This window comes from Micromesistius poutassou (genome assembly GCF_964030765.1).
Source record: "Micromesistius poutassou genome assembly, chromosome: 6".
Classification (NCBI taxonomy): Eukaryota; Metazoa; Chordata; class Actinopteri; order Gadiformes; family Gadidae; genus Micromesistius; species Micromesistius poutassou.
The window spans coordinates 10,561,666-10,583,835 of NC_140276.1; the positions used below are offsets into that span (position 1 = coordinate 10,561,666).

General features: G+C 48.9%; 2 protein-coding genes across 3 annotated transcripts; one reads left to right on the forward strand and one right to left on the reverse strand.

The window, feature by feature from the left end:
- Positions 1-1,842: 1,842 nt before the first annotated feature.
- Positions 1,843-15,274, forward strand: etfdh (electron transfer flavoprotein dehydrogenase). 2 transcript variants are annotated; one of them, XR_014633672.1, is made up of 14 exons: positions 1,843-2,016; positions 2,762-2,917; positions 4,788-5,017; positions 5,382-5,463; positions 7,274-7,392; positions 7,506-7,583; positions 7,899-8,045; positions 8,465-8,605; positions 9,001-9,144; positions 9,297-9,468; positions 13,384-13,566; positions 13,677-13,898; positions 14,074-14,531; positions 14,563-15,274. XR_014633672.1 is itself a non-coding variant. In XM_084469780.1 (13 exons), exons 1-13 carry the CDS (start codon positions 1,974-1,976, stop codon positions 14,235-14,237), a joined length of 1,878 nt encoding a protein of 625 aa, XP_084325906.1. In that variant the 5' UTR covers positions 1,843-1,973; the 3' UTR covers positions 14,238-14,358. The 2 variants fall into 2 exon arrangements, 1 of the variants encoding a protein (XP_084325906.1); XM_084469780.1 differs by lacking the exon at positions 14,563-15,274 and having other exon boundaries at positions 2,765-2,917; positions 14,074-14,358.
- ppid (peptidylprolyl isomerase D) lies at positions 14,351-21,854 on the reverse strand. The gene is made up of 10 exons (XM_084469781.1): positions 21,703-21,854; positions 20,190-20,330; positions 19,626-19,732; positions 19,209-19,397; positions 19,006-19,128; positions 18,251-18,357; positions 17,770-17,917; positions 17,527-17,613; positions 17,111-17,153; positions 14,351-14,734 (listed from the first exon to the last, which is right to left on the reverse strand). The coding sequence occupies exons 1-10, from the start codon at positions 21,785-21,787 to the stop codon at positions 14,646-14,648; spliced, it is 1,119 nt and encodes a 372-aa protein (XP_084325907.1). The 5' UTR covers positions 21,788-21,854; the 3' UTR covers positions 14,351-14,645.
- Between the last annotated feature and the right edge of the window lie 316 nt (positions 21,855-22,170).

Genomic DNA, 22,170 nt, shown 5'->3' on the forward strand with positions numbered 1-22,170 from the left:
CTGTTAAAGGGGTCCTCTTTCCCCCCCCCCCCCCGCTGGGAGGGGGAGGAGCCATTACAACCCCCGCCCTGTGACACGGTGAGCCTCACGGGGGGGGGGGGGGGGGGGGGGGGGGTGTTCAGACAGCTTGGAGGTGTTTGGCTCAGGGACCATGAGGCAGACCGGCCTCATTCTATAAACCTTCTCAATGGTCCTCCTGGGTTCTCAACAATATGAACAGCATAGAAACAGGATGCAGAAACCGAACCGTTCGACCAGTAAGACCACATCCCTTACCACCGCTAGACTCAGACTAACAGATCGACACACAAAATAAACTCTTCATGGTCAGACTGTTTCTGTTCTGCTCCAGATTGAGCCATCAGAGAGCGAGATGGAAAAGGACAAATAGAAACACAACCATTCCACCGCCGCGCAGAGGAGGTGAACTCTGCTCAGCCGTCCGTCTGTCCGTCTGGACAGAACCATTCTGCTGGAGCCAATCTCTACAATGTTTTTATGGTTTTGTAACTGTCCAATTCAATTTGGTCGCGGTGATTGACATGAGTCAGAGCGGTTTGTGATAAACTGCTTTAGAAATCTGTGTGAAATGGGTTCTGAAGCAGAAACAGCGGGGGTGAGACGCATGTGGGTCAGGAGGCGTCAGTTAACCAGCACTCATATTCATACTCCCAGATTGAACCAGTTAACTAGCACTCATATTCATGCTCCCAGACTGAACCAGTTAACCAGCACTCATATTCATACTCCCAGACTGAACCAGTTAACCAGCACTCATATTCATGCTCCCAGACTGAACCAGTTAACCAGCACTCATATTCATGCTCCCAGACTGAACCAGTTAACCAGCACTCATATTCATGCTCCCAGACTGAACCAGTTAACTAGCACTCATATTCATACTCCATGACAGGGCAACAACAGACGACTTGAAACGAGCGGTTTGATTTCACTGAAGCATTTCCTGACAGCAGCATCTGTAATAAACGTACAAACCTTGAGTGTACCACCGTGTTTACTGAGGGAGACATAAACCCTCAGCCCTTATCTCCCTCCCCCTCTCCCTCCCTCCTCCCTCCCCCGCCTCCATCTTGAGGGATGGTCAATTGTTTCTACTCTGATTGTACATATCATGTGTCCTCTGTACGTTGTTTCTGAGCTGAGGTGGTGTGTGTGTGTAGGAGGTGATAACTAGAACACAGTGTTGTGTCTTTACTGCCAGTATTACTGTCTGAATGTGTCGTCTATAGATGGATGTGAAGTTTATGAAATTGCTCATTCAATTTAAAAACATTTGAGGCCAAACATTTCTTTGTGTAATACAAGGGTAATATTTGAACATGTCATTAAACGTTGTGTGTTTGAGTTCCCGTGTGTTGTTACTCAGGAGTCAGGCTCGGTTCTTCTCCCTACTGTCTGCTGCTTTAGGATTCCTCTTCTCTTGCATCTGAAGTTTACTAACATGAATGTTAACATGAGGCTGGATGTTCTTTTACCCTCCTCCCTCCTGAGGTTCTACTGAGCAGGTCCTCAGTCCAGGACCGAGACCACGTCCCGGGGCTGGACTGGGGGTCAGACCAGGTCCAGGACAGAGACCACGTCCCGTATACTCAATGCTTGTGCTGTTATTAATCATCTCTACGTTGCTGATGATTTACTTCGTTTTTTCGTGTCTAAGGTAACTAAGTTACATGTGGATATGAATAATGTTGTGCAGGAGAAATAAAAGGTTGTGGATAAAACCAGGAGGACAGACCTAAACTAAAGGACGCGGGCCCTTTAAACGATATACTGGACTCTGATTGGTCGACGCCGCTGTGACGCTAAGTTGGTGCGCAGGCGTAGCGGTGTGTTATGAGCAGTGTTTCGTAAGGAGGTTCGTGGTGTAAAGCATGATGGTGTCCAGCTCCATCTAGTTTATAAAGTTCATCTGACTGTTCCTGATGAAGACCCCCTACTGATGAAGAAGTGAGATGACGTCAACTATGTTTCCCGCCGGCAGATACTGGCTTCATGGTGAGTGCTGGCTCGGTTAGCTCCTCAGCTAGCTGCTACACTCTGGGTTAAAGGTTCGAGTTAAACTGGGGTGACATCCGCCCGTCCTCCCGCTGACCGACCAATCAGGGCTCAGTTACCAGGTAGGAAGAGCCGTGGAGCGAGGAGCTGGATGTGGGTCAAAGGTCAGCAGGACCGGGTCAAGGAGGGTGTCCTCTGAATGTGGGTCAAAGGTCACCAGGACCGGGTCACGGAGGGTGTCCTCTGAATTTGGGTGAAAGTTCAGCAGAACCGGGTCACAGAGGCGTCCTTGCAGCGTGACGTCAGTGTGATCGCTGAACGCACGTGGAGCCGATCTGACGAACCCGACAGCTGTCAGTCAGCTGCAGAGCTGTGGTTTCATGACGTCGCCATTCCTCCCTTCCTCCCACTTTATATTTGAGTTTGTTTGGTTATTGAGCTGGAGTTTGTTTGGTTATTGAGGTGGAGTTTGTTTGGTTATTGAGGTGGAGTTTGTTTGGTTATTGAGGTGGAGTTTGTTTGGTTATTGAGGTGGAGTTTGTTTGTTATTGAGGTGGAGTTTGTTTGGTTATTGAGGTGGAGTTTGAGCCCTACAGTGTAGCTCTACTACGTCAGTTATAAGGGTAAGGGATAAGTAAGGGATAATGTATAGAATGCCGGTCATTATCGGGAAATAAGCCCCTTCAGGGCGAAGCAAGACAAGCAAGCCTTTTCCTTTTCTGACGCTGTGTCTCCCCCCCCCCAGCAGGACGATGTGTCCGGGCCCTGAGAGGAGGACCCCGTCTGGACCCTGGGGCCGCGGGGGTCCGGCCCGCCGCCCGCCGCTGGGCCAGCAGTGACGCCCCCAGGATCACCACCCACTACAGCGTGCACCCCCGGGACCAGGACCCCCGCTGGGAGGGTGAGGACCCCCCTTGAGGGATGGAGATAGAGCTATCTCTCTCTATATATATGTATGTATGTATGTATGTATGTATGTATGTATATATATATATATATATATATATATATATATATATATATAAAACGGGTGGCTTAAATCAAGTGATCTGATTGGTTCCCAACTGTTGTATATTGAGCGTATACACACAGTTATGACGCCCGTTCAGTTTACAGAGTTCAGTATCACTCCGCGCCTAACTCTAACTGTTGTTTATGTATATATAAAAGCGATAGCGTAGTTCACTGAAGCCTAAAAAACATGTTGATTGCTGGAGAGGGTGGAAATGTTGTAAAGCAATAGGCACACGGTCGGCAATTTAGCCTACTATCGAGTTTGAGTGAACTCGATAGAAGGCTAAATTGCCGGTGAACCAAGCTACCGTCTTTAGCCTAGCCTTCTCTCTGAAGGACGCTACAGTGTGTTGCATAGCAACCGCCGTACACTTTGCCGGCAGCCAGGAGGGACTACTTTTTTGTATTCGTTAAAAAAAATGCTTTTCCGACTTTCTAGCTTTTTCAAAATTGAGGGTGTCTATGACTTTCATTTCGCTATACTTAGGTAACCGTTTTATAAAAGTTAAGGGGGTCGCCGTCCCTCCGCTGCGCGTCGGGACGGACAACGCCCCTTAACTGTGGTATAATGACTGTATACCACAGCCTGTCATGATCTATTGCTTAAATATATATATATATGTGTATATATGTGTGTGTGTGTGTGGTTGGAATTGTATACACTTGTTCAGAGTTCACCTGGACTCTGCATAGCCACCCTGTCCCAGCCCTCCTACATGTCCTGGCACTTAATGTACACACTTACTGTATGTCGCACTTTAGTTATAGTACTTAAATATGTAGCATCTTATCCTAGCTATCCTTGTTGTATTAGGGGAATGGCTTAACCTAGCGATTGTGAGTGCTTGACACTTGGTTGTATGAACATCCTTACTGTACCGACATATTGTTTCTCTTTCTTCTGACAAATTACTTATTGTGAGTCGCTCTGGATAAAAGCGTCTGCTGAATGTAGATATAGATGTGTGTGTGTATATATATCTGGCTATGGTTCCCATGGCTACGGTTAGGACTGCTCTCTGTCGGTCTGCGGGTTCCAACCCTCTCGATGGTTCTGGCCTCAAGCAAGGCATGGATGAACCCTTTAAGTGTCCGCTTGTGAATCGGTGAATTCCCATGATAGTGTTCTCTAAAGAGTGACTCTAGTGCGCCCTAAAGAGTGACTGTCTAGTGCACCCTAAAGAGTGACTCTAGTGTTCCCTAAAGAGTGACTCCAGTGTTCCCTAAAGAGTGACTCTAGTGCGCCCTAAAGAGTGACTGTCTAGTGTGCCCTAAAGAGTGACTCTAGTGTTCCCTAAAGAGTGACTCTAGTGCGCCCTAAAGAGTGACTGTCTAGTGCACCCTAAAGAGTGACTCTAGTGTTCCCTAAAGAGTGACTCCAGTGTTCCCTAAAGAGTGACTCTAGTGCGCCCTAAAGAGTGACTGTCTAGTGTGCCATAAAGAGTGACTCTAGTGTTCCATAAAGAGTGACTCTAGTGTTCCCTAAAGAGTGACTCTAGTGTTCCCTAAAGAGTGACTCTAGTGTTCCATAAAGAGTGACTCTAGTGTTCCATAAAGAGTGACTCTAGTGTTCCATAAAGAGTGACTCTAGTGTTCCCTAAAGAGTGACTCTAGTGTTCCCTAAAGAGTGACTCTAGTGTTCCCTAAAGAGTGACTCCAGTGCGCCCTAAAGAGTGACTCTAGTGTTCCCTAAAGAGTGACTCCAGTGCACCCTAAAGAGTGACTCTAACAGGAAGTGGGCGTGGTGCTTCCTGTAGGGACGGACATGGAGCGCTTTGCGGACCAGGCGGACGTGGTGGTGGTGGGGGCGGGGCCAGCAGGCCTCGCCGCCGCCATCCGGCTGAAGCAGCTGGCGCTGGCGGAGCAGCGGGAGGTGCGGGTGTGCGTGGTGGAGAAGGCGTCTCAGATCGGAGCCCACACCCTCTCAGGGGCGTGTCTGGAGCCCAGCGCCCTCAACGAGCTGCTCCCCGACTGGAAGGAGAGAGGGGTGAGTCCCCCTCACCCCCGATGTCTCTACTAATGTCCCCCTCACCCCTTATGTCTCTACTAATGTCCCCCTCACCCCTTATGTCTCTACTAATGTCCCCCTCACCCCTTATGTCTCTCTACTAATGTCCCCCTCACCCCTTATGTCTCTCTACTAATGTCCCCCTCACCCCTTATGTCTCTCTACTAATGTCCCCCTCACCCCTTATGTCTCTCTACTAATGTCCCCCTCACCCCTTATGTCTCTCTACTAATGTCCCCCTCACCCCTGATGTCTCTCTACTAATGTCTCCCTCAGCCCTCATGTCTTACTAATGTCTCCCTCACCCATTATCTCTCTCTCTCTCGCTCTCTCTCTCTCTTAGGCCCCCATCAACACTCCAGTCACTGAGGATATTTTCAGCATCCTGACGGAGAAGCACAGGATTCCAGTCCCCATGTTGCCAGGTAGGGCCGCCGATCCCCCTCTACAGCCCCTCTAAAAGGATTCATGTTCTATGACTATTTATCTATTGATCTACCTATTTATTAGATGGAATAAAAAACATGTGAAAGTTTTACAGCAGCTGTTGAATATAACATGATGGAGAAACAAAGGGATAATGTATAGAACCCCGTTCATTATCGGTCTTGCTTCACCCTGAAGGGGCTTGTTTCCCGATAATGACCAGCGACATTCTATACATTGTCCCGCTTATTACTAGGGTTGGGTATCGTTTGAAATATTTCGATTCCGGTTCTATTTCAATTCCTGTAAACCGATGCCGGTTCCTAAACTGTTCCGAAATCTATACTTTTTTTTTTTTTTATAGAAATGCCATGCCAACACTGATTCTTTGAAAAAGTTTTGAAAAGGTAACTATTTGCGTTACTGTAAAAAAAAAAAAAAAAGTTGCTATATGTCAATGAATTTGAAGTAGTGCTCAGTGTTTCCCACAGACCAGGTAGCAATGTGTGGCGGATTTGTTGAGGGGGGGGGGGGGGAGGCGTGATTACCGGCTGGCGGAGTTACATTTCAAAATCGCGTAGAATTGCTCCGGACTCGCCGTCTCTGCTGCTTCTTCGAACTACTGCGCGTGGCCTGGCTTGTGTGTAAAAACACTGGCTCCGATTGGCTACCATGAAACATGACTCTGCCTTAGCCAATCATAATCACTTATCTCGTTGTTAACCCACCCGGTCTCCTAGCAGTTTGTGTGTGGAGCCAGGGGTGCGTTCGGATTATACAGTTTATTCAATCAATTCATAGTAATGCACCGCATTTAACGTTCAGTAACGATAACGGCGTTGTAACGACGGAAACAGTAATTAGTTTGATTACCCCGTTACTGAAAAAATAACGGCGTTACCTAACGCCGTTATTTTAAACGGCGTTATTCCAAACACTAAGTGTTTCATCAAATTGGAGGTATTTCCCCCCTTATACAAAATAGTTGTATTGCACTTGCATGTGCTGCTCATTTTTTGTTTTAGTAAAGTAAAGCCATATTTTAGAGCATTTTACTTTGGACATGATGGCTGCAGCTGGGCAGCAGGAGAGGAAAGTGCTCTGCATTTTTTTCCGACCACAAGAGGGCGAGAGGATTGTTGCGGCACCGAAACGAGGCACCGAAAGAAATGTAGTCATTCGGTCTGGGTAGAACCGACCATGTTGCCCCCGGTACCACTCGGTTCTCGGTTCTCGGTACCCAACCCTACTTATTACACGGCTACTTGCCAAAACGAAAAAATAACTTGTGTGTAACGGTGTGTCTTTTTACAATTGATTTGTTACCAGCATTCATAGTGTTGATGAGCAGAGAAATAGTCCACCCAAGACGTTGACGTCGCTAGGCAACCGAGTACGCTGGGGTTGATAAGTTACCGGACTACTTGCGGAGTGATACGAAAGACGTGGAAAAATCCACTTTCCTTGACAGTGGTCATTATATGCTTAGCAACGGTCATTATTGAAAAATAATTCACCACAGGAAGTCGGGAAGGCCCATGCAAGTGAACGGAGCGTTCTACAGCATTGAGAAGAGCCGTGTAATAACTATAGATATCTTTATATAGATATCTATGTATTACATATCTATAGATATCTCTATATAAAGATATCTCTAGATATGTTTTATATAGAGATATCTATGTGACATATCCATAGATATCTTTATAGAGATATCTATAGATAACATCTTTAGATATCTGTATATATAGCTATCTATGCAGTCTGTAGATGCTGATGGCCCCTGGTCCTCTGTGATGTGCTCTCCAGGTCTGCCCATGAACAACCATGGGAACTACATTGTGCGTCTGGGGAACCTGGTCCGCTGGCTGGGGGAACAGGCGGAGGAGCTCGGGGTGGAGCTGTACCCGGGCTACGCTGCCGCAGAGGTGACCGCTACACCCATGACTCACGCCCTCCCTAGATTGTGTTGTTTGGTTGGAGGAGAGGTGTGGTGGTTGGGTGGAAGCTCCCTGTGGTGACGCTGCTCTCTGGTCCCCAGGTTCTGTTCCATGAGGACGGGAGCGTTAAAGGCATCGCCACCAACGACGTGGGAATTGCTAAGGACGGCTCGCCTAAGGTACGTCTCCTGACCCCCGCCTCCCCGGTGGGTTGCTAGTTAAAGTCTGCCTCTCTGCCTGGCTCCAGGGCGGTCGGTAGAGGTTGGTAGTTGAAGTCTGCCTCTCTGCCTGGCTCCAGGGCGGTCGGTAGAAGTTGGTAGTTGAAGTCTGCCTCCCTGCCTGGCTCCAGGGCGGTCGGTAGAGGTTGCTAGTTGAAGTCTGCCTCTCTGCCTGGCTCCAGGGCGGTCGGTAGAGGTTGCTAGTTGAAGTCTGCCTCTCTGCCTGGCTCCAGGGCGGTCGGTAGAGGTTGCTAGTTGAAGTCTGCCTCTCCCCAGGACACCTTTGAGCGCGGCATGGAGCTGCACGCCCAGGTCACTCTGTTTGGGGAGGGCTGCCACGGCCATCTGGCCAAGCAGCTCTACCGGCACTTCAACCTGCGGCAGCACTGTGAGCCCCAGACCTATGCCATCGGACTCAAGGAGGTACAGCTCTCACCCCCTCACCCTATACCCTTCACCCTCACTCCTTGTCCCTCAGCCCTTGTCCCTCACCCCTCCATCCTCAGCCCTTCACCCCTTCGCTCCCTCACCCCGCCATCCTAACCCCTTCACCCTTACCCTTACCCCTCTATCCTCACCCCTTCACCCTCACCACCTCACCCTTACCCTCACCCCTTCATCCTCACCCCTTCACCCCTTCAACCCCTCCATCCTCACCCTTCATGTAGTCCTGCTAACACTGTTCATGTAAGCGCTGCTCTGCTCTCTGGAGCCGCTCTGCTCTCTGGCTAAATGTCACCTTAAGAAAATACAAATATTTCCCTGTTTGTACTTCACTTTGTCCTCCTGTGTGCTGACTGCTTCCTGTGTGACCCCTTTCTGTGTGCTGCCTGCTCCTCCAGGTGTGGGTGGTGCGTCCGGAGAAGTGGCGCCCGGGCCGGGTGGAGCACTCTGTGGGCTGGCCCCTCAACAGACACACCTACGGCGGCTCCTTCCTCTACCACCTCAACGAGGGCGAGCCGCTGGTGGCCCTCGGCTTCGTGGTGAGTCCCTCCTGGGGGGGTCGTGGGTCTGGGGGGCAGGGGAGGCGTTCTCAGGGTCCCAACCCAACTGAACTGTAAAGATATGAAGAGATCCGCCCCAAACCACAGTCCTAGTCTTGGCTCCCAGGTATTCCTTGGTTCTCCAGTGTTGATGTGTTGGTTCTGATGTGTTGATGTGTTGGTTTGGATGTGTTGGTTCTGATGTGTTGATGTGTTGGTTCTGCAGTGTTGATGTGTTGGTTCCCCAGTGTTGATGTGTTGGTTCTCCTGTGTTGATGTGTTGGTTCCCCAGTGTTGATGTGTTGGTTCTCCAGTGTTGATGTGTTGATGTGTTGGTTCCCCAGTGTTGATGTGTTGGTTCCCCAGTGTTGATGTGTTGGTTCTGTGTTCTCCAGGTGGGTCTGGACTACTCCAACCCCTACCTGAGTCCGTTCAGAGAGTTCCAGCGCTGGAAGCACCACCCGTTCGTCGCGCCCACCCTGGAGGGGGGCGAGCGCATCGGCTACGGGGCGCGGGCCCTCAACGAGGGCGGGGTCCAGGTGGGTCTGCTCCCGGTACTAACCAGTCAGTAGAACCACCACTGAGGTCAGTCAGTAGAACCATTGATCCATACACATCAGTACATCTAGGACAGGGGAGGGTGAGAGAGGAGGTCTGCCCGGGCTGACCCTGTGACCTCTGACCCCTGCAGTCCATTCCAGAGCTGACCTTCCCAGGAGGCATCCTGATTGGCTGCAGCCCCGGCTTCATGAACGTCCCCAAGATCAAAGGGACGCACACGGCCATGAAGAGCGGCATGCTGGCTGCTGAGGCCGTGTTCCCCCGGCTGGCCACGCTGCAGGAGGACTCCGCCCCCTCCTCAGGTAACTCCTCCCCCTCCTCAGGTACCTCCTCCTTTTACTCCTCCCCCTCCTCAGGCCCCTCCTCCTCTTCCTCCTTCTGGTTTTGAATGCCGTCTCCACTGGACCTTCACAGTAGAGACGGTTCCTCCAGAGATGAGAACTGATGACGGGCTCGGTCTGTAGTTTGTGTTGAGGAAGTGTGAGGCTCAGGTAGAGACGTCTGTTGGCAGGGCTTAAATCTCAGCGCGGGATTGCGGGTATTGCGCATATTTTTTACAAATTCCGCAACTCAGGCCAGCATAATGCGGGACAATCCCGCACAAATTTCACTTTGTTGTCTGATCAATTTATAAGAACGCGATGGTGTGAATACGGGTCTATTGACGAACAATCTTCAGATTTCGGTGGTGCATCTGTCCTTTGTACAATCTTTGATCTTTGAATCTTTTCTCGCTCTCTCCCTCTCAAAAGTTGTACACAACCCATGTGCTGTTCTTGGCAATTATTTCCATCGCTATGAGCTTTCAGTAGGCTAATGCAAAAATGGACCGCTGGCTTTAACGTACCTCTACAATTTCAGCGCGGGATTGCGGGTATTGCACAATCAGTACACATTCATAGTACATCAGGATATTGATGTACCATGAAGATGTGACTAATAGAGGAGAGGGAGAAACTAATAGGATTGCATATAGTTAAAGTGTAATTCCGGTGAAAATTGAACCCAGGGTCTTTTTTTTGGCATGTACACACACAAAATAAGCCCTCCAGACCCTTTTTTCGTTGATTAGGCTAGGGGCTCCACGGATCACTTCCAAATCTGCATTTTTAACCACTAATATAGCTCAAAATAGCACCAAACCTCTGCAGTAGCATGACTAGGGTCCCTACACATAAAACGAAGCATCAACAACTTAGTTAGCGTAGCGGGAGTTTATTAAAAAAGACTGTTTTCCAAATCTGTGCTTTACCTGTAGGTCCATGTTTCCAGGAAGTCCACACAAGTCGATGCTACATGCTAGTGCAGAGGTTTGGTGCTATTTTGAGCTATATTAGTGGTTAAAAAATGCCAATTTGGAAGCGTTCCGCAGAGCCCCTAGCCAATAACATGGAAGCCAAACATTGCACCAGTTAAACTCTTAAACTCGAATATCAACGAAAAAAGGGTCTGGAGGGCTTATTTGATGTGTGTACATGCCAAAAAAAGAGACTGGGTTAAATTTTCGCTGGAATTAAAGCAGAAGACAGTACAATACACAACAGTTAAAATAATAGCACATGAGGACGTTTGTGTAAGGAATTTAATGAAGAGAATCCCTTAAATTTGTGTTGGGGGCCAAATGTAAGACTAATTAAGCTTGCACGTAGTATCCCCCCCATTTTTTAATATCCCCCCCTATGTTGAGCTCTTAAGGGGGGAATTTGCCCCCATTTTGAAAAATGAAATTTAAGCCCTGTTTGGTAGCTCCTCTGTGGTGTGAGGCTCAGGTAGAGACGTCTGTTTGGTAGCTCCTCTGGTGTGAGGCTCAGGTAGACGTCTGTTTGGTAGCTCCTCTGTGGTGTGAGGCTCAGGTAGACGTCTGTTTGGTAGCTCCTCTGTGGTGTGAGGCTCAGGTTAAGTACACCATCATGGAAACACATCTGAGGAACTAAGGATCTCATTCCTTTGATGATCCACATTTCTCTGCTCGCGGCTGCAGAGCTTCAAAGAGGAGGAGACTCTCCCATGCTGTTTCTTCTCCTGGTTCCTCCTCCTCTCCCTTTGTATCACTGATTGCCTTCACTGTAGAATTCACCTTCAAGAAAACTTTTATTCAGAACCGAAATTACAGAAATTAGCTCCTAAATATGCTGAGTTATTCAATCAAATTTACTTTATTGTAGCACTTGAGCAGGTTGTTGATTTGATTAATCTTATCAACACTTTTGGGTCATTTCTTCATTGTTGATGAACTCGCTTTGGATGAAAGCGGTAAAGAAATAAGTCATATAATTACCTGGGGCCGTATTCACAAAGAATCTTAGGGCTAAAAGTAGGTCATAAGTGGCGAATTTAGGAGTAACTCCCAAAAATTATGGGCGTGTCAGTCCTAAATTTAAGACTCCTATTTTATTTTACTAAGAGCAATTCACAAAGTATTTTAGGCCTAAAAGTAGCACCTAAGTCTAGGAGAGCTTAAAAGTCCTCGAGAGGACTTCTAACTCACTAAGACCTATTCACAAAGAATATGTAAATGGCTGCAACGTGACTGAATGCTTTGGAGACAATGGAGGACTGCAAATTGATAAGGCGATATAGGCAAAATCGTGAGGGTATCAAACTTGAGGGTATCAAATTCACTGGTTGAATTAGTGAATAACACTCAGATATTTAGCAACAGGGAAAATGCAACTTTGCAATGTCGACGATTTAGGAATATCGCAACCATCAGTGATGGTTAAAACACACGGGGGGGCAATGTTACAAATGTACCTTTTAATTATTTAATATATAAATAAATCACTTAAACCATCATTATTTGTCTCATGTATTAATAGTAATAGGCCTACAACACTTTAATCATCATTTATTTCAAATAAAAATAAATGGTTTGAAGTAAAAAATAATAGGCCTATAACTACTCTTACTTATGATTACTATCTAATCATTTATTGTAAGATAATTTATTGTATTGAGTTTATAATCAGCTCAGTAAGGAGTCGGGAGTCGGACCAGTTTTTGCTTGTGTTTCACATTGTCTTCTCCTTCATTCATCATGATAGGAGGACTTGAACGGTGGTATGGGCTGATATTTAAAGTGTTTAGTGGCGTAGCCACGGGTGCGCATGGGTGTGCCTGGGACACCCAAGCGTGGTCCTGGCACACCTAAATATTTTTAGAATTAATTCATTACAACGATTTCTTTCAATTTAAAGCAAAATGTGACAGAGAGCGCGTTGCACTGGGACTGCGTAGTGACCGGTCTAGGTCCAAGCATTCGCTACCACAGAAGCGGGGCTGTGAAGGAAACCCCCCTATTGGATTTTGCGATTCTATCCATACATTTCATTCCCCCATGTACAGCGTGGAGTGAGTGGAGAGCCAGGGCTGGTTGGGGGCAGCCGCCAGAGGATTCCTGATGATGGACCATGGTTTGCGTGAAAGTGGTTCAATCAACATTTGTCTTCAATCATCCCGTCGTATAAGGTCTCAAAAAACCAGCCTAATTGCTCCGGTTATTGCAGCACGTATCGATCGCTCCGGACCCTGGCTTCCACTGGACACTTACAGCAGTTATTCTAACAGTGTTCCGGTAAATCACAGTGAACTTGAGGCCACCCAAACTCTCACAGGCGCACCTTAATTACAATCTCTGGCTACGCCCAAACTTAAATATGCTCATTGGATAATAGTTTGCAGGGTGCTTTTAATTACTTTCTTGATATAATGCAATTTACGTATTTTTATTATTTGCTTTGGCTCTCTTTTTAACGTGCATACGTCATTATCGTGGTCTGCACAAACTTGTCATTGTGTGTGTATTCTGCTAACTGCACTGTCCATAACAGTTTGATAGGACTTCATTTGTAGCCTAGGCTATTTCCTTATTTTTCGTTGATTTAGTGGGCTCGTTTGTGTGAAGTTGCGAATGAGTTTCACGGAGACCGCTGGCACTCAACAGCCAATCACCGTACTGACTGCTTCAAAACTCGTGCACGAGAATCGACGTAAGGGGGCGTTACTCTTAGTTCACTCTTAGTGATTTATCTTTAGTATGAGTAGGTCTCAGCGGCTTTGTGAATTGCTTTTAAGAAAAAACTCCTACATAAAAACTTTTAGCGCGAGTTAGGAGCACTCCTAGCGGTAAGATAAAAAGCTTTGTGAATACGGCCCCTGGTCCCTAATCCTGTTCCCCCCAGTTCTCACTGGACCCTAACCCTGTGCCCCGGCTCCAGGTCTCAACGTCCCGGAGTACGCTGAGAGCCTGAAAGCGTCGTGGGTGTGGAAGGAGCTCCATGCGGTGAGGAACATCCGGCCCTCCTTCCACAACTACCTGGGTCTGTACGGGGGCATGGTCTACACCGGCATCTTCTACTGGATCCTGAGGGGGAAGGAGCCCTGGACCCTGAAGCACTGCGGTAGGCCCCCCCCCCCTCCACACCGCCAGGGGGCAGCACTCACACACTCAACACTGAGCCAGATGTGTTTCTATAGCAACAGCCTCCCCCCCCCCCCCCCCCCCCCGCAGGACTGGACTCTGACCAGCTGAAGCCGGCCAAGGAGTGCACCCCCATCGAGTACCCCCGGCCCGACGGTAAGCTGAGCTTCGACCTGCTGTCCTCGGTGGCGCTGAGCGGGACCAACCACGAGGGCGACCAGCCCGCCCACCTCACGCTGCGGGACGACAGCGTGCCGGTGGACCGCAACCTGGCCCTCTACGACGGCCCCGAGCAGCGCTTCTGCCCCGCAGGTACAGCACCAGGATGTAGACCGCCAGAATGTAGACAGTAAGGTAAAGCACCAGGATGTAGACCGCCAGGCGCAGTATGGTAAACCACCAGGTAGACTGCCAGGTGACCTTCTCCCAGGCGTGTACGTCCCTGTGACCTTTGACCCACTCTACGTGACCTTTGACCCCCTCCCAGGTGTGTACGAGTACGTCCCCACTGACGACGGCGCAGGGATGCGTCTGCAAATCAACGCCCAGAACTGCGTCCACTGCAAGACGTGTGACATCAAGGACCCCAGCCAGAACATCAACTGGGTGGTGCCCGAGGGCAGCGGAGGACCCGCCTACAATGGGATGTGAACCTTTGATTGGTCGATGCTCACCGTGCCTTCACCTGACCCCTGAGGTCAGGTCTGGTTTAGAGCCTCAGCAGGACTGTAATATATTGCGTTATTAAGAACATTAAAGCGGAGTGAGGCTGGTGCTGATGCTTTATTTGTCCCTTTGAGCTGAGAACTCATGTAGAAAACAATACAGTATAACAGGGGGCTGAACACCACAGGAATAAATGAACACCGCCGTGACGGGTGAGCCACCGGTTCAGACTCCTCCACACAGATGAGGGGTGAAGTTCACCTCTCCACGCAGTCACAGGTGAAGGGGTGAAGTTCACCTCTCCACACAGGTGAAGGGGTGAAGTTCAGACTCTCCTCCACACAGGTGAAGGGGTGAGGTTCAGACTCCTCCACGCAGGTGAAGGGGTGAGGTTCATGCAAACATCTTGGCGTAGATCTTCTTCTCCTTCTCCTTTTCCTCCTTCACGCTGGCCTGGACTCTCTTCATCTCGCCCGCGATCGCTGCAAAACACAGGAAGTGGCGTTTCATTGGCTGCTCAGTCCCAGCGTTGGCCAATTATGGCTCTCCACTTTTACACAGGAGTTGTTCCCATACCGTCTTATCGGTCGATACGAGTACCGATTGAGCGTTGTAACTACTACCAGCACTTGTTCTTATTGAAGGCCTCTCTTACGGTGACAGTGATGTATAGTTGGTTCACTGACTTTTGAATTTTTTCAGTACTAGATAATTTATCATTTGTATTCTTGTAGTTAAGCATCATTGCATCCATGTTTTTCCGACTTGGAAGCTTGAACACACATAGGTCGGAGATGACGCGTATCAGATTCAGACTTTCCACCTCCGACCGTTAACGAACGCAGCCTAACACCGTAGTGTTTGATGTCACGTCATGTATCGGATCGGCGCCTAGACTTGCGTACTCGCCGATACCGGATACTGCATTTTGAGCAGAATCTGAGGCATTTCGATACTGGTATCAGTACTGGATCCACTCTAGTTGAGACTTCCTCCTGGAGCATTAAAATATCTCAAATGTTGATTTGGTTTTGTTCACTACTTGTTTCCAACAATGCTCCTACCCAGAGAAATCAAAGCTTAATACATCGTAACCAGGGTTCTAAATTAACACCCGCCAAACCGCCAAATGCGGGTTAAAAATCATTTAGGCGGGTGTTAATAAAAACTTAATAGCCAGTTTGGCCGGTGATGCATGAGGCAATCATGTCAGTCAGAGCCGCTCTACTGTTCTCGCTCCCTGGGCAGTACTGACTACATTTCCCATGAGCACTGTTGTGATGCTATGTGCGCAGGCAGTGCAACCAACCAGCGCGAGAAACCATGGAAACAGAAAACATAAGAAGAATGAATGAACTGAGCAGAAACTATCAAAAGAAGGGAGGGAGCTAAAGTAAATTAAAAAGTAGCCTCAACTTAAACTAAATGCGGCAGTGGTTGGTTGGACAGACGTCTGGGGGTGAGAAGAGAAGGAGGCAGGGGATGAGATTAAGAATATCAACAACAAATAGGCCTAGGCCTATCAACAAAAAATGTGGCCATGGAAATTCAGATTGGCTGGTAATCCAAAAAGTTAATTTAGAACCCTGACCGTAACGGTTCGTAACCGGCCCTTAACACTGAGAACCATGTCTAGATCCAGTAGACCTCATGTCTAGACCCAGTAAGAGTCCTAGTGTCCCCCCAGACCTTACCTGGGTATTATTAGGTATTCTAGGGACGGTAACTCTTACAGCTCAGCCTCTGACTGCACCAAGGTTTCACGATGACCTGTCTGCAGGTCTCCGAAAGGTTTGGTGCTGAAGTTGCCATAGGGGGGCGCTATAGCTCACGGTCAAATTTAAACCATCGCCCGTCCGCCCGATGGATTTAACTTCTAAACTGTGTACATGTTTTATCTGACATGATGAACATGTCCGCCTCTTGGACCCAAAATGTCCGTCAGGGTGTTCTTTAACACTTCAAAAGCAAAGCTTTAAATGACAATGCTGCTGCTGTGCGTGATCTACAGACTGGTCTGATTCAAAGAAAAAAAAAACTGACCTGAAGACCACTTTAACTGGTATGAACAGGATTGCTGCCTGGTTCACCTCTACACGGTGACCCCACACTACTTCAGGAGGTCCTCAAACCAGTGCTGTGTTCCAATATCCATACTATCCGTACTTACTGTACTTAGGGCGTTCCAATTAAGATCGGGGCGAAAAGAAGTGTACTGAAAGAACCCGGATGGTGTACTCCACAGTCAAACTGCGGAGCGATGTACACTTTTCGTACTTATCGGCAGCCATCTTAGCTACGTAGCGGAAAAGGCAGAGCCAGGCTGAGCCAACGTCGGTGCATTTTCCACATAGCCTGCATTAATGGAGTCATTTTGTAGCTTTTATAGCGTAAAGAGTTCACCATTAAAACCGGGATGTTTATTGCGGGGGAGGAGCCGCAGTGGCAGTCGCGATCATAATTTCCGGTTAGTGCACCATGGAGTATTCGATTTGGAACAACACTGACATCTGAAAATCAGCGCACTTGAGCACAGTGAGTGCGGATAGTGTACTACGTTTAAGTGTACTCATGGAAGCATGGATATTGGAACACAGCACAGGTCTTATTGTTTGGATTAGTTCTGAGCAGAAGTGGATCACTAGCCGTGACGACCTCATAGTGCTTCATATGAGGCTAGGATAGAAACACTACCAGCTCTCTGGGGGGCCATACCCAGGATGCACTGCAGGAGGGTCAGGTATTAAAGAGGAGGTTAAGGGGGCTCAGGTATAAAAGGGGAGGTTCTCAGGTAGTAAAGAGGGGGTTAAGGGGGGCTCAGGTAGTAAAGAGGAGGTTAATGGGGCTCAGGGCCTTACCTTTGTCTTGAGGTGTTATCTCCTGAGCTTTCTTCAGATCCACCTGTGGAAGAAAAACACTCAGGAGTCAGTCTGCAGTACAGACCTATCTCTACCTGCAGTACAGACCTATCTCTACATGCAGTACAGACCTGTCTCTACATGCAGTACTGACCTGTCTCTACCTGCAGTACAGACCTGTCTCTACATGCTGTACAGACCTGTCTACCTGTACAGACCTGTCTCTACATGCAGTACAGACCTGTCTCTACATACAGTACAGACCTGTCTCTACATGCAGTACAGACCTGTCTCTACCTGTACAGACCTGTCTCTACATGCAGTACAGACCTGTCTCTACCTGTACAGACCTGTCTCTACAGACCTGTCTGTACCATGCTGCTGTAGGTGTGTGTAGGTGTGTGTGAGGTTCTCACCATGGCCTTGTCCAGCTCCTTGAGGCCCTGCCAGGCCTGGGCCCGGCGGAACAGAGCTTTGGTGTTGGACTCGTTCAGCTCCAGCACCTGAGGCTCAGAACAGGTATGGGCTTACAACGCAGCTCCCCAGACTACACCTGGTCTCACCTGGGGGTCTCTAGTCCCCCCTGGTCCCTCTGGTCCCCCCTAGCCCCCCCTGGTCTCCCCCTGTCCCCCCCCCCGCCCCCCCCAGTCCAGTCCCACCTGGTTGCAGCTGTCCAGCGCCTCCTGCCAGAGGCTGAGCTTCAGCTGGCAGGCGGCCTTGTTGAGGGTGCAGCTCAGCGCGGTGGGCTCCAGCTTCCTCTGCAGCTCCTCGTCCTCCTCCACCACCTCCCCGCTCACCTCCAGGTACCTGAGGACCACACACCCCCTGTCAGGTTCTGATCTCCACCACCTCCCCGCCCACCTCCAGGTACCTGAGAACCCCCCCCCCCCCCCCCCCCCCCGTCAGGTCCTCATCTCTGGCTCTACCTGGTCCATCTCCATCAGGGCAGAGCGGGTTATTAAACTGAAGCTTCATGTCTTCATGGTTGGAGGTATTCTTCACCAGTAATGTTTTGGACCATTTTAAAGTGTCTCCCCCCACTAGGGCCATACAGTGTTTTAGAAAGCATCAACAACCAATCAGGACACAGCGCTGTCAAACAGAGGCTTCTCTGGTGGAGGAGGAGGAGGGGCGGCTCACCGCAGGGCCTTGGAGTACTTCCTAGTGGCCGAGGCCCAGTCCTGCTTCTTGAAGAAGGTGTTTCCGATGTTCTTGATGTCTTCGGCCACGGAGAGCACCTTGTCCACCTGGAACCACACGACATGGAATCAGTACACAGCCCCCTAGCAACACCGCTCCCCAGCAACACCGCCCCCCAGCAACACCGCCTCCTAGCAACCTGGACTTGGTTCTGGGATCCAGGAAGGAGGAAACCAGATTTAGTCCACTTTGAAGATGGCTGAAACCTCAGCAGGTCAGTGTTTCCTCTAGGATTTTTTTCAGCAGCAGGGGGAAAGGGTTTTGTTGTACCTGGGCGGTGCACGCACTATTTTTTTGTAGCAGTGGTGCTGTAAAATGGTGCTGAAATTTTAGAATTTTTTTTAAATGGTTTTAAATTTTAAATTCGATTTTTTGGGGAAAAATTTACTTTGAGCTTCCAAATATGACATAACAACCAACAGAGTCAAGGTATCTGCTGAGACCAGATCATTGTGCAAATGTGCCTTGAACTTCGCAGAAACTAAGTTCATCTTTTATGTTCATTTTCAGCTATTTCTTTGATATTTATCATGAGCCTTAGAAAAAATAGATTTTTTTTTGTGCAGTGGCGCTGGCAATCCAGCAGCAGTAATCCAGCAGAGGAAACACTGGAGGTTCATTGTGTTCCCTGGATGAGGACCCAGCAGGTTCTGTTCCTATGAAGACCCCCCCCCCCCCCCCCCCGCCATACGTACGTCTTTGAAGTCCACCTCCGAGTCCTCTGGGAACTCTGGGTGGGCGTCACCGGAGCCGTCACTCGGGGACACACCCCAGTTGTCGCCGTCCCGGTGCTCACCGCAGTCTGCAATGACGCACGGCTGGAAGACAGGTCAAAGGTCAGAGGTGGTACCCTGACAGGTCAGTAGGGGTTAAAGGTGGTAGGGGTCAGAGGCGGTACCTTGACGGGCGTGTCGTCCCTGGTCTCTGAGGCCTCCAGGGTCTTGACGAGGCCCATGCCGCGCAGCACCTGGCCGAACACCACGTGCTTCCCGTCCAGGTGGGGCGTGGGCACCGTGGTGATGAAGAACTGGGAGCCGTTGGTGTTGGGCCCCGCGTTGGCCATGCTGAGCAGACCCATCCGGTCGTGCTGCGAGAGAGGGGGCGGAGTTAGCGCTGGCTTAGCTAGGAGAGGGGGCGGAGTTAGCGCTGGCTTCGCTAGGAGAGGTGGCAAGGTTAGCAGTAGCTTAGCTAGGAGAGGGACTACGTCAGCCACTAGACTAGAAGCTGCTTCATATGAGGTGAGAACATAGCAGTGTGATGTGGAGCCGGTGGGTTAGGGTCAGACCCCAGCAGAGGTCTAAGGTTGCAGCCTTACCTTGTAGTGGAAGTTCTCGTCTTCAAACTTCTCTCCGTAGATGCTCTCGCCCCCCGTCCCGTCCTGGTTGGAGAAATCTCCTCCCTGGATCATGAAGCTCTTGATGACTGGGGGGCGGGGACCAGGGGGTTAGTAACCATGGTTACCGCTCTTTACACCCACCGAGTTCAAAGGGTATCAAGCGTTTCCGGGACAAGGATAATGGTCCTAGAGAACGGTGTGTTCAAGGGAAGGGGAAGGGGCCCTAAAGGTTTGGTAGTGGAGCAGTGTTGAACGCTACTCACTGCGGTGGAAGGGGCCCTAAAGGTTTGGTAGTGGAGCAGTGTTGAACGCTACTCACTGCGGTGGAAGGGGCCCTAAAGGTTTGGTAGTGGAGCACTGTTGAACGCTACTCACTGCGGTGGAAGGGGCCCTAAAGGTTTGGTAGTGGAGCAGTGTTGAACGCTACTCACTGCGGTGGAAGGGGCCCTAAAGGTTTGGTAGTGGAGAAGTGTTGAACGCTACTCACTGCGGTGGAAGGGGCCCTAAAGGTTTGGTAGTGGAGAAGTGTTGAACGCTACTCACTGCGGTGGAAGGGGCAGCCCTTAAAGTGCAGTGGTCTGCCGGTGGCCTTCCCCTCTCCCTTCTCCCCGGTGCACAGTGCGCGGAAGTTCTCCGCTGTTCTGGGCGTGACGTCGGCGAACAGCTCCAGAACGATTCGGCCCGCTGGAACAGAAACGTTCATCAGACAGGTCTGGCGGCCATATTGACCCTGCCCCATCGGACAGGGCATAATTACATCATTGTTAGGAAACAGTACAGAACGGTTGGTCATTTGTCTTGGAGCTTTATTTATACAGTGCCCTACAGACACACAGCCCCCTACAGACCCATAGCCCTACAGACACAGCCCCCTACAGACCCATAGCCCTACAGACACATAGCCCTACAGACACACAGCCCCCTACAGACACACAGCCCCCTACAGCCACACAGTGCCCTACAGATTCAGTTCAGGGAGTGTAACTGTACCAGTTAGTACTAATACACATCATATCTGTATTTAGTATATGCTACACGTGAACCTCCTAAGATGGAGCAATTTCAATGGTTCGCTATCTCGGGATATTGGGCAATATCCCATGATTGAGATCTCCAACTCGGGATATTGTTTTTTTCGTAATGGGGAGTGCGCGTGACTATTGTCTCGTCACACTAATAAAACAAATAAACCACTAATAAAAACAAATAAATCCCAGCAAAAAGTGTTATCTTGTTTATTTTTGGAGTGTTCACGTGTAGTATATACTAAAACAAATATTCACTTCAGGCTCCGTGAATAGTGGGGAATTACCCCACTATTCCACACTATTCACAATCAATTGTATACATCACAAGATTATCATACGGCCGTACTTCTGTTTAATGGATTTAAGTCTTCGACAGACTGACGGCAGAACTTCATTAGAAATTAGTTATTATATACTTATAGATAGTTATTAACACCAAGCAGCAGAACCTCAGGTAACAGACGGGACTGAGGTTGGAGTGACAGAACCTTGAACTTGGTGGTCCTCATCATGGGGACCACCAAGTCCTTAGGATGAGGACTTGGTGGTCCTCATCATGAGGTCCACTGGATCTCCTCCTCATGTCCTGCAGAAGTTGGAGGTGTTAGATGCTGTGGATCAACCACGTGGTTCCGTCCATCAGACCAGAGAGAATCTGATTCACCTTTGACCTCGGGTCTGACCACTGAACACAGCCCATCACCAGCTATCAGTTTAAATATATATATATATATATATATATATATAATACGTATATATATATATTATATACATATATATATATATATATATATATATATATATATATATATATATATATATATATATATTTAGAACTGGTATCTAGCGTAGGGTCTCACTTTATTAGCCGGTCCTGTGAATGAATGAAGAGCTTCTAGAGTCTCTCAGTGGGACACAGCGGATGCTAAGCTATGCTATGCTAAGCTAGCCATGCTAACCGCTGAAATCCGCCAGGAAGTTAGCGGTTGGCATGGCTAGCTTAGCTACGAATGGTTAATTGTTCCGACCTCTCTCTCCGCCGATGTCTACGTCAAAGAAGACCCGCGGGTTGTCGTGGCTGGACGGCTTGTTGCTCGGGATGGCGTGAGACATGTTGACGAGAGACAGACAGGTAGAGACCGAGCTAACAGAGTGCTAATGCTAACACAGGAGCCGGTAACGGGAGTGGACACCAACTCACGAGGAGCTGCAAGTCTCGCGAGAGGAAGAAACGAGAGTAGAGGGCCCTCTAGCGGCGTCAATTACCATTTTGAATATCGTCCTTATTAATATATGATATAGTGGTTTATTATTCAGTACTATGTATCACATGCTACGGTTTGGTTGTAATTTGAACCTGACTCTTGGAGTCTGCCGTCCAATGTGTTCTCCAGGTGTGTATCAGCAGTATAAGATGAGATATATTATTAATCAGCCAGACCCCTGGACCCATCAGATAGGAGGTCTGTGTGGCCGGCTATCACAGATACAGAGCC

Coding starts and splice junctions, on each gene's coding strand:
- ppid (XM_084469781.1), bottom strand. CDS start 21,787: ATGTCTCACGCCATCCCGAGCAACAAGCCGTCCAGCCACGACAACCCG. Junction 20,331..21,702: donor AGACATCGGCGGAGAGAGAG/GTCGGAACAATT, acceptor TTTCTGTTCCAG/CGGGCCGAATCGTTCTGGAG. Junction 17,918..18,250: donor AAGTACTCCAAGGCCCTGCG/GTGAGCCGCCCC, acceptor TGTGGTCCTCAG/GTACCTGGAGGTGAGCGGGG.
- etfdh (XM_084469780.1), top strand. CDS start 1,974: ATGACGTCAACTATGTTTCCCGCCGGCAGATACTGGCTTCATG. Junction 2,017..2,764: donor CGGCAGATACTGGCTTCATG/GTGAGTGCTGGC, acceptor CCCCCCCAGCAG/GACGATGTGTCCGGGCCCTG. Junction 9,145..9,296: donor TCAACGAGGGCGGGGTCCAG/GTGGGTCTGCTC, acceptor TGACCCCTGCAG/TCCATTCCAGAGCTGACCTT.